The sequence below is a fragment of the Myodes glareolus genome, chromosome 20 (genome assembly GCF_982192425.1).
Source record: "Myodes glareolus chromosome 20, mMyoGla1.1, whole genome shotgun sequence".
Classification (NCBI taxonomy): Eukaryota; Metazoa; Chordata; class Mammalia; order Rodentia; family Cricetidae; genus Myodes; species Myodes glareolus.
The window spans coordinates 63579539-63590354 of NC_142045.1; the positions used below are offsets into that span (position 1 = coordinate 63579539).

The window sequence follows — 10816 nt, forward strand, 5'->3', positions numbered from 1 at the left end:
CCTCTTGAAGCTAGATTGGATACTGCCAGGAGCAGATGTGTCTCACTGTCATGAAAAGTCTAAGTTCTTAAAACATTTTTAATGCAACATTCTGTAGTCTTTGAAAGGTTTGAAGAATGCCTATCCATCTGAAATATATCTCTATACATCTAGAAAATCTAATTAACATTGATTACAAACTTGACTATTATAAATTACTCTCTATTATTCTTAATTATGCCTTTTAAAATGAGCTGCACATGAAAAAAGGATGTCAGGACCGCGAGGAGTGCATTCACCCACTGATACATGGGGACTGATCTAATGAGAGCTCACCAAGGCCAGCTGGACTGGGACTGAACGAGCATGTGATCAAACCGGTTCTCTGAATGTGGCTGACATGGGGGCTGACTGAGAAGCCATTGACAATGGCACTGGGTCTTGTTTCGTCTGCATGTACTGGCTTTTTGGGATCCTAGTCTGTTTGGATGCTCACGTTCCTAGACCTGGAGGGAGGGCTGAGGACCTTCAACTTTCCACAGGGCAGGAAACCCTGACTGCTCTTAGGACTGGAGAGGGAGGTGGAGAGGGAGTGGGGGGAATGGGAGGGTATTGGGAGGAGGGGAGAAAGTGGAATTTTTTATAAATAAATAAATAAGTAAAAAAATAATAATGCAAAAAAATAAAATAAAATTAGCTGCACAAACACAACACCTTAATCAAGAGCAGAAATATACAAATAACAAATTTGACCTTAAATTTGTATCAATAAACCAAGATCCATATCAATTAAAATCTCTCTAGCAAGGGACAGTCACCCATGTAACATGTTGCTTAGCATCCAAGGAACCTGACTTTAGATTTCCAACCTTTTGAACCACAAGAGAGGAAGCATCTGTGTTTAAGACACCTGCTATGTGTGGTTGTGTCTGGGGCTACCAGAGCTTCATGAGGAGGAAGCTCCTGAGCAACTCTGACAGGCCTTAGGGAAGGACAGGGGCAAACTTCCCCCTGAGGACCAGTCTCTGTGTTCTGGTGTTTAAAAGCTTTACTAGTTTCCGTTGAGCCCACAAAATGAGGTGTTATAGACTAATATTTTCCTTCTCATATGGCATGTGTGAACACATCAAAGCCAAGTGCAACTTAGTGATACATTTTCCAATCCATTTCCCTATTACCTTCTCCTATTTCTCCTTTCCCCTCTCACTAATCCCCTTCTGTATTAGTTAGGGTTCTCTAGAGTGACCAAGCTTGTAGACGAAATCTTTATTAGAATGACTTACAGGCGACAGTATGGGAGAAATAATACCAAGTATTAGACGCTGATTCAAAGTGTATGCCACCTTCTGGAGAACACTGCCCCAGCCACCCAAGCTGCTGTCCCCTAATTGATATGGCAAGTGTGTCTGCAAAAGGCTATTCTTTCATTCTGTTAGGCCTACTGCTTCTGGATGGAGGGGACATGGTAAGACCGTGGATTCCATCATCTTGGGCCCACTGTCACACTTCTATGGCTGTGAAGTGAGTTCCTTGGTCAGAAACAATACTGTGCAGAGTACCGCCATGGTGGATAAGACATTCTTTAAATCCACGGATGGTGGTTTTAGTCAAAGTATTATGTACAGGAAAGACAAATCCATAACAATAAGTATCTACTCAGTAAGGACAAAGTTCTTTCCACAGAGAAAGTGGTCCAATGTAATCAGCCTGCCACTGGAACACCGGCTGGTAACCCCAGGGAATGGTAATCCCAAAATGGTAGCTATCTCTTTCTCACTTGGTCCAATTAGCACAATGACCAATGTGCGACTGGGGCTCAATGTTGGCCTCTAGTGTTGGCAGCAGTAGTTGTAGCCAGGTCAGCCTTGGTGAGTGGTAGTCATGTTGTCAAGTTCATGCATAATCCCCCATCTCTGTCACCATGTCAATTTCGATCATGGTCCCAATGGGTAATGACAAGATTCTGGGGAAAGAGGTTGGCTGTCACAGAATGGGTCATCCTACCTACTTGATTACTGAACTCCTCCTCAACATAGGTCACGTTTTGATGAGCATTTACATGGGACATACGTATCTTTACATCTTTTATCCACTTGGAAACAACACACATCTGCCCTTCTTTTTCTCCAAAAACTGTGTACTGCCCAAAGTTCTGCCTGCTGTAAAGATTTCCGTTTACCAGTATCTTTCAGGATTGTCCCAGGAAGGGGCTGTAAAACTGCAGCTGTACACTTCTGGGTGATGCCTATACATGCAGAGCTATCAGTAAACCAGGTCCAAATCTTCTCTTTCTCAGTCAACAGATCATAGGGCACACCCATGACACTTGGTGGCAGATGGTGTTGTAATGGGAGTTGAAACAACAGGCATTTGAGAAACTTCTTTCTGTAACTTGTTTGTACTTTCAGGACCCGATCAGACCCAATCATGTAAATATCACTTCCATTTGATTCTGGATTGCTGCTGTGCAGTGACTTGGCAGGTCAGGTAACACACAGATCATGATAAGCAGCCCAGGTTGCATGGTAACTTGGTAGCCCACTGTCAAATATTCAGTTTCCATGAAGGCCCAATACCAGGGCAAGAGATGACTCATAAAGGGAGAATAGTGGTCTGCAGGTGATGGTAGAGCCTGTTCCCAAATCCGAAAGATCTCTTATGTAATTCACCTAGAGGGGGACTACCAAAGGCTCCAAACGGCATCTTTATCTGCCACTGACACCTCAAATACCACATTGTTCAAGGGATAAAGTAGCCTGTACAGCAGCCTGGACTTGTTGAAGAGCTTTTTCTTCACTCTGTTCCAGGATTCACTCAAAGATAGCAACTTTGGGAGTCTTGTGGTATTGGGACAAAATAGCAAACTCAGGTGAGAAATGATCCTTCTCCAGAATTCAAATAGGATGACTTAAATGTTGCTCTTCCTTCTTGGTGGTGACAGTGGCCAGTTGTAATTACTTATTCTTCACCTTAGTAGGAATACCTCTGCATGTTCCACCCCACTGGACTCATGAGAATTTCACTGAGGTAGAAGACCCTTGAATTTTATTTGGATTTATTTCACATCCTTTGATATGCTTATGTGTTACCAACAATCCCAAAATGGTAGCTATCTCTTTCTCACTTGGTCCAATTAGCACAATGACTTTAAAATAAGGCATCGATGTGATATCTTGTAGAGGGAATGGATGATCTAGATCCCTTCTAAGTGAGTTATGGCACAGGGCAAGAGAATAAATATATCCTTTACGTTGAACTGTAAAGGTCTACTGCTGGCCTTGTCAACTGAAAGCAAATTGCTACTGATGATTCTTAAGGCAAGTACAGAGAAAAAGGCATTTGCTAGATCAATAGCTGCATACCATGTACCAGGAGATGTGTTAATTTGCTCATGTAAGGATACCACATCTGGTACAATAGCTGCAATGTGAGTCACTACTTGATTGAATTTTTGATAGTCAACTCTCATTCTCCACGATCCACCTGCTGCACTTGCCATCTTTCAAGTCCTTGATGGTGGCTCATTCCTGCAACACCACTAGGGATGCAATACTGGTTTTGATTCATCATTTTTCTTGGCAGAGGCAACTCTTAAGGCTTCCATTTAGCCTTTCCAACCATAATAACACTCCCTCCAAAGGGCAAGGAACCAGTATGAGAATTCTGCCAACTTCTAAGTATAGCTATCCCATTTATACATTATGGGACTGTGGAAATAACCACAGGATGAGTTCAGGAACAGACTGGACCTACTACAAGTCAGATTTCAACCAACTCCATTAATTACTTGACCTCCAAAAGCCCCTACTTTAACTGGAGTGATAGAATGTTTTTTGGGGTCTCCTGGAATAAGTCAGTTCAGAGCCAGTATCTAATCAGAAAGTTTGATTGTTACCTTTCCCCCAGTGTACAGTTACCCGTGTAAAAGACTGTAGGTCCCTCATGAAAAAGACTGAAGAAAATCTTATAGTAAAACTTTTAGATATTTTTATCAAAGTTCTTCCATACTGTTCCATCATTCAAAGGGTCTACAAACTGGCTCAAGTCTGGAAACTGCATCCCTAGCCAAGATGCCTTTCTGCCATGAGCCAATGTAGCTTTTCTTTTATTTGTCTGAGAATGTTTCCATGTATACAGAGCCAACAAAAATGAAATAGGCTTCTGATCTATCTTGTGCCTGGAAACACCACGATTGATTAGCTGGTACCAAAGGACAATACGAGTCACGTCACCATAAAATTCACCTTGTTGACCATTCTGGCTTGGGCCATTATGAGCATTGCTTGTCTATGCTTGTCCATCATGATATCTTCAATACCTTTGCCTTTGGTAATTGAGTGCTGTCACCTAGCCCCTGCTACCTCAATACCCAATAAAATTCATAGCACTGAATTCATCTCTAGTCCAAAGGTCTGGCATAAAGAAAGTGTAACACAAAATTCTTCAAATGTGCTGGTGCTCCCTCACCATTTTCTGTCTTATATGATTAGTGAAAGAAATGTCTTCTGGGTCTTCCCATTGTGGAGGATTAGGTTTTACACAATGCATTCACTCTACCATTGCAATTTTCTTGAGCCTAAACATCCCTTCATCATTAATCTGAGTGTCTTAGTTAGAATTTCTATTGTTATGGCAAAACATCATGATTAAAAGGCAAGTTGTGGATGAAAAGGTTTATTTGGCTTACACTTCCATGCTGTAGTCCATCACTGAAGGAAGCCAGAACAGGAACTCAAACAGGGTCAGAACTTGGAGGCAGGAACTGATGTGGAGTGCATGGAGGGGTGATACTTAGTGGCTTACTCCACAAAGCTTGCTCAGCCAGGTTGCTAGCTTCTTCTCCCTCTACTCTTCCCAATTTCTCCCCTTCTCTTCTTCCCTCTGGACCAAATCCTTCTCTGACTCTCACTAGAAAACAATAGGCTTCTAAGAAATAACCAAATATGACAAGAGAAAATATAATAAGATGAAGCAAAAACTATCATATTGGAGTTGAATACAGCAACCCAACAGGAGGAAAAGAGTTCCAAGATCAGGCACAGGAGTGAGAGACCCACTTGCTCTCACAGCCAGGAGTCCCATAAAAATTCCAAGTTAGCAGTGGGGTACCTTGCTGAGCCTTGATGGGGAAAAGGGGCTTGGCCCTGCTTCAACATGGTTTGCAAGACTTGTTTGACACCCTGAAGGCAGCCTTACCCCTTCTGAGGAGTGGATAGGAGACGGAAAGAGGAGAAGCTGGGATGGGAAAAAGGGAGGGAGGGGGAACTGAGGTTAGTATGTAAAACAAAAAAATAAATAATAATAGAAACATGTTTAAAAACAACAACAACAAAATTCTAAGTTAATAGCTATAATATATACACAGAGGACCTGGTACAGACACATGTAGACCCTGTGCTTGCTATTTATGTCTCTATGAGCTCATATGAACCTTGCTAAGCGGACTCAGAGGTCTTTGTTCTCCTGGTGTCCTCCATCCCCTCTGGTTCTTATAATCTTCACAGGATTCCCTGAACTCTGAGAGGAGAGATTTAATGGACACTTCCCACAGACTCTCTCTGCATAATGTCTGACTGTGGGTCTCACTATCTGTTCCCATCATCTACCAGAGAAAACCTCTCTGATGATGCCTGGATAATGCTATGCCCAGATCCACGAAGTCCCTCAGAAACCAACAATGAGACTGAGTTTGTATGTAAAAGTGAAGAGACTTTATTCTTACATAAGTTTGCAAACTTGAACTCGCTGCATATCCAAAATATTGAAATGATAGGAGAGCCCTGAGCTCAGTTACGATTCAGTGTTTTATAGTAACAAAGGTCAGGGTGAGGGATTTCTAAGGTTCAGAACACCTGATTGGCTGACATTTGTCTAGGGGTGTTCTGGTGAAAAGCAATGGGTGTGTGCTGGCAGGCGATTCTTTCTACAACAATTGGAGTATTAGAAATTGTCTTTGGTTGGTCTGTTCATGGGTGGTGCCTGGGTAGTCTCAGTTTGTAGTCTTTCTTAGAACCAGACATTGCCTTAGGGTAAGGTAAACTATTGAGACTCAGGCCTCTATTGAACTTGTCATGTCTGGGTCTTACAGATAAGGCACTGACCTATGAGTATATCAGAATATCATTAGAGCCCATCCTCTGACAGAACTCAGGACCACCAGCCCAGGTATAGAACCATCAGTTAAGAAAATGCCCCACAGACTTGCCTAAAGCCTGATTGTAATGGATTAAATAAAAAATGCTTCAGGATGCCCAGCGGCTGCAGTGACAGAAGCGCTGCAGGACCCCAAATGGTGGCAGCAGACCATGTGGCGGCAGGCAGTGGGCAGCGGGTCCCAAAAGCAGCCAATCCCAGGCAGGGATGGTGCAGTTCCTCGAGTGACTGCAGCAGGCTACAAGGAGAGACAGGCAGGTGGGCCTACCATGAGACCATGCCGCTGGTATCTGAAGGCAGCTGGTTTCGGGCAGGGAGACACAAAGTGATGGGTGAAAGACAGAGACATGGATAGGCATGCCATTCAGAGTAAGGTTAGATATTTATTTAGTGGTTTATTGAAGGAAAGAGGGAGAAGGAGAAGAGAGGAGAGAGAGAGAGAGAGAGAGAGAGAGAGAGAGAGAGAGAGAGAGAGAGAGAGAGAGAGAGAGAGAGAGAAAGAAAGAGAAAAGGGGGGGTGAAAGGGAAAAGTGGGAATAATGGAGCAAGGCAGAAGCTGCCTCTTTGGGAAGAGATAGAAAAGGAAGGAACTCAGGCTGGAGGCTGAAGATCAGCTTGCCTTGCTGGATGGGGGAAGGAGTGGGCATGGCTTGTCTCTTGAAGAGACAGGACAGACCATTACACTGATCTTATGGGGGCATTTTCTCTGTTGAGGTTTCTTCCTCTCAGATGACTTTAGTTTGTGTCAAGATGACGTAAAACTATCCAGCATACCAAAGGATATCAGGCATCTCCAACTCCTTTTTGACAGCCATTTTGACAAATGTGTTTAGGCTACCATTCAAACAAACTTTTGACACCTCTTTTTTAAGCCTTGTGAGCTTCCATATTAAACCTAAACTCTCCACTCAAAGGGCCTATATTGAGAAACTTAGCCTAGCCCAGGTTTATGTTTCTTCCACCATTACCCCACACTCATAAAATCCATCCACACACATATTCACGAGACTTCATATTGAATGAATTAACAAACTCATAAACTTCTTTGAAGTATAGCACACCTCCTCATGGATCACACTTTCTTCCTTCCCTCTGGGAGCCTGCTTATTAGCCTCACATCTTATTATAGGTCTAGAGGTAACTATTGGTGGGTCTTGAGGGACTTCAGTATATCTTGCCTGGCATTTCCTTCAGAGAAAGTCACTGCTGGTTCAGCAGACAGTGAAAGATTAATTGCCTTAGTCAAAGGTGAAAAAAGGCAGTATTTCAGGGGCTGGAGGTGTGAACTCATCTGTTGAAGGTGAAGAGACTGCTTCAGGGGGTACAAACCCTTGAGAATCTGAAGGTTAAAGAGTTCTCAGCTTCAGTAGGGTCCTCCCTCACATCCTCATCCCAGGTTGCAGGTTTCAGTTCTTTATCAACTAATGCCCTTAGTTTAGCCGCTGACACCCTCTGAGGCTGGTGCAATGGTAAAAATAAAACAGTGCCATTCCTCAAGGGTCAGCAGCAGGCAGCAGACCATGAGGGGAGCGGGTCCCAGGCAGGGAGCGGGTCCCAGGCAGGGAGCTGTATGGTGGGTGAGAGACCTCAGAGGGTCAGTCAGTCCCATGAGGAGCTGCGGTTGGTGATAGAGAGACGGATAGGCACACCATGTAGAGTGAGGTAAATATTTATTTAGTGGGTTATGGAGGGGAAAGGAAAAGAGAGAAAGGGAGAAGGGGGAGGAAGAGAGAGAGCAGTAGGAAGAGGCGGAGTGGGGAGAAGGGAAAGAGGCAGAAGCTGCTTTTTCAGGAGAGAGGTGGAAAAGAAAGCTCAGGCTGGAAGTGGAAGGAAGACCCACTTGCCTTGGTGGATGGGGGTCAGGAGTGGGTGAGGATCTATGGCGTTTTACTTTTACCATAATAGGTTGGCCCACAGAAGGAGTATCCAGAGAGCAGGGACAGACACTCTTGGCACGGCTAGGGTTTCCTTGACTGACTGCTTTCATTGGGACCTCTGCCTCCCAACCCTTGAGATTTGCTGTGTGAGTTCAGATCCCTGAAGATTTCTCCATAGGAACTGCTGATGTAGCTTGAAGGTTTCCCACTTCAGGACTTGACTTGGGACATCTACTTTTGGACCCTCACATTCATGTTTTATGGGTTTGGGTCACTAAAGCCTAATCCCTTATGAGAAGTGAGGTCTCAAAAGCCAGTAAAAGAGTCAGAGAAAGCCTCTGCTCCTGCTGTTAGGAGTTCCATAAGAGGACCAAGCTACATAACTGTAGCATATATGCAAAATGCCTAGGCCAGTCTTGTGGAGGCTCTCTGGTTGTCAGTTCAGTCTCTGTAAGCTTCTATGAGCCAGGGTTGATTCTATAAGTTTTCTTGTGGTGTCCTTGACCGCCCCCAGGCTTCTATAATTTCCTTTTCCCTCTTTTGCAGGATTCCCTGAACTCAGCCTAGTGTTTAGCTATGGGTCTCTTTCTGTATCCATCACTTGCTGGGTGAAGCTTCTCTGATGACAAGTGGGCTAGGCACCAATCCCAGCACATCCCATAGGCAGGGCAGATTGTAGGTTGAAGGTTATGTGGCTGGGTTGGTTTTCTGCTCCCTCCACTTGAAGTCTTGCCTGCTCACAGGAGATGGCCAGTTCAGGCTATGTGTCTGATACTGATAGGAGTCTTAGCTGGGATCACCCTTGTAGATTTGTTGAAGTTTTCTTTTTATCAGGTTTCTACCTACTCCCAAATGCCCACCCTTTCAGTCCATCCCTTTCAGTACCCTTTCTCCTCCATCCACTCCTAGCCTGATCCTTCAAGTTCTAATCACCACTCTCCCCAAGTCAACCCAGGAGATCTCTTCTATTTTCTTTCTCCAGGGAGATCCATACATTTCCCACCTTGGGCCCTTCTTGTTATCTAGTCTCACTGGGGCTGTGGGTTGTAGCATGGTTGTCCTTTATTTTATAGCTAATATTCACTTATGAGTGATTACATACTATGTTTGCCTTTATAGATTTGAGTTGTCTCACTCAGGATGATTTTTTTTCTAGTTCCATACATTTGTCATCAAATTTACTGGGTCATTGTTTTTAATGGGTGAGTAATACATTGTGTAAATGTACCACATTTTCTTTATCCATTCCTTGGCCGAGGGACTTCTAGGTTGTTTATAGGTTCTGGTTATTAGAACTAAAGCTGCTATGAACATAGCCGAGCAAGTGTCCTTGTGGTATGATTGCACACCCTTTGGGTATATGCCCAAGAGTGATGTAGCTGAGTCTTGTGGTAGATTGGTTCCCAATTTTCTGAGAAACCACCGCACTGACTTCCAAAATGGTTGTACAAGTTTGAACTCCCACGAGCAATGGAGGAGTGTTTCCCTTGCTCCACATCCTCTCCAACATGAGCTGTCACTTGTGTTTTTGACCTTAACCCTTCTGACAGGTGTACGATGGAATCTCTGTCATTTTGATTTGCATTTCCTTGATGGCTAAGGATGTGAATGTTGTAATTTAAAAAGTGCTGTGTGAAAGATGCCATGCAATAGAGCTTATGTGGAGGGGTTTTTATTAGGAGAATGGGAATATAAAAAGAGGAAAGGAGGGGGGGAGACCAGCCTCAGGGGGTCAGGAGCAGCAAATGAGAAGAGAGAGGCAGAGAGAGAGAGAGAGAGAGAGAGAGAGAGAGAGAGAGGAACAGAGAGGAAGAGAGAGTAAGATGGGAGGTGGGCAAGACCCTTTTAAAGGGAATGTAATGAATGTATACAGCAGGTGCTCTTTAGGTGCTGCAGCTGAGGATATATCCTGTCAGAACACCTTTTTATTTATTATAAAAAGGCAAGGAGTTAGAAAAAGGTAGCAAGTAATTGGGAAATGAGGGATGTCATGTTCTCAAGACAGTTTCCTTGCAACCTAGGGGCATCAATCATCTTTGGGGGACCTGGGAAAGCTGGGCTGCTGGCTACTTCCTGGAGTATCTGGCTGTTTCAATTCACTATCCAGGCTCTGTGGAAACATCAGGCACCGCCTGGACCTGGTGAAATGCTGTATGAGGTGGACCCAAGTTGACTTTTTATGGTTTAAAGCACCTGATTCTTTTCCATTACCACAGCCTCACCTGGACATGTTTGATAGTCTTACGCCTCCAGCTCTATGGCCAACATCATAGTTCTGTAACAATAACTGATTAGAAGTGGTCAGTTGGTCTCCAAAAATTATCCCAACGGGAACAAGGAGGTATAAATGATGACAATGAAATTACCTGGCGCAAGTGAGAAGGAAACACGTAACATGCAACAAACCCATTTAGGAGTTGATTAAAAGAGGTGTGCACAGGCCAGGGGAAGTCAGTGTGCAGAGAGAGAGAGAGAGAGAGAGAGAGAGAGAGAGAGAGAGAGAGAGAGAGAGAGAGAGATTGATTGTGTGTCCAGCTTTTAAAAGCTACCTAGCGCATGTGCACAGGGGGTTGTTGTGGCTACGTCATACATAGATAGTGGGGCTCACGCATGCATGCAAGGGCTTAGCTGAGTCATATATGGATGATGCGGCCATGCATGTGGGTCATGCAGGGGTTCTTGGGGCCATTAGGCACTTCTGCCTGAGGGCTTGTCCATGCATGCATGATCCTAGAACCTGGAAATGTCAGCCTTATTGTGGCTGAAATCATTACAGACACAGTTCCCATAAATGAGGCAGAGAAGTA

At 44.1% G+C, this 10816-nt stretch overlaps 1 protein-coding gene across 1 annotated transcript in view; it reads right to left on the minus strand.

Moving 5' to 3' along the window:
- Positions 1-1544, minus strand: part of LOC148118872 (myeloid cell surface antigen CD33-like) — a 67049-nt gene extending 65505 nt beyond the window's left edge. Inside the window, exon 1 of the mRNA XM_087899414.1 lies at positions 1539-1544. Within this exon, the coding sequence (XP_087755540.1) occupies positions 1539-1544 (6 nt within the window). The remainder of the gene's footprint in view (positions 1-1538) is intronic.
- Between the last annotated feature and the right edge of the window lie 9272 nt (positions 1545-10816).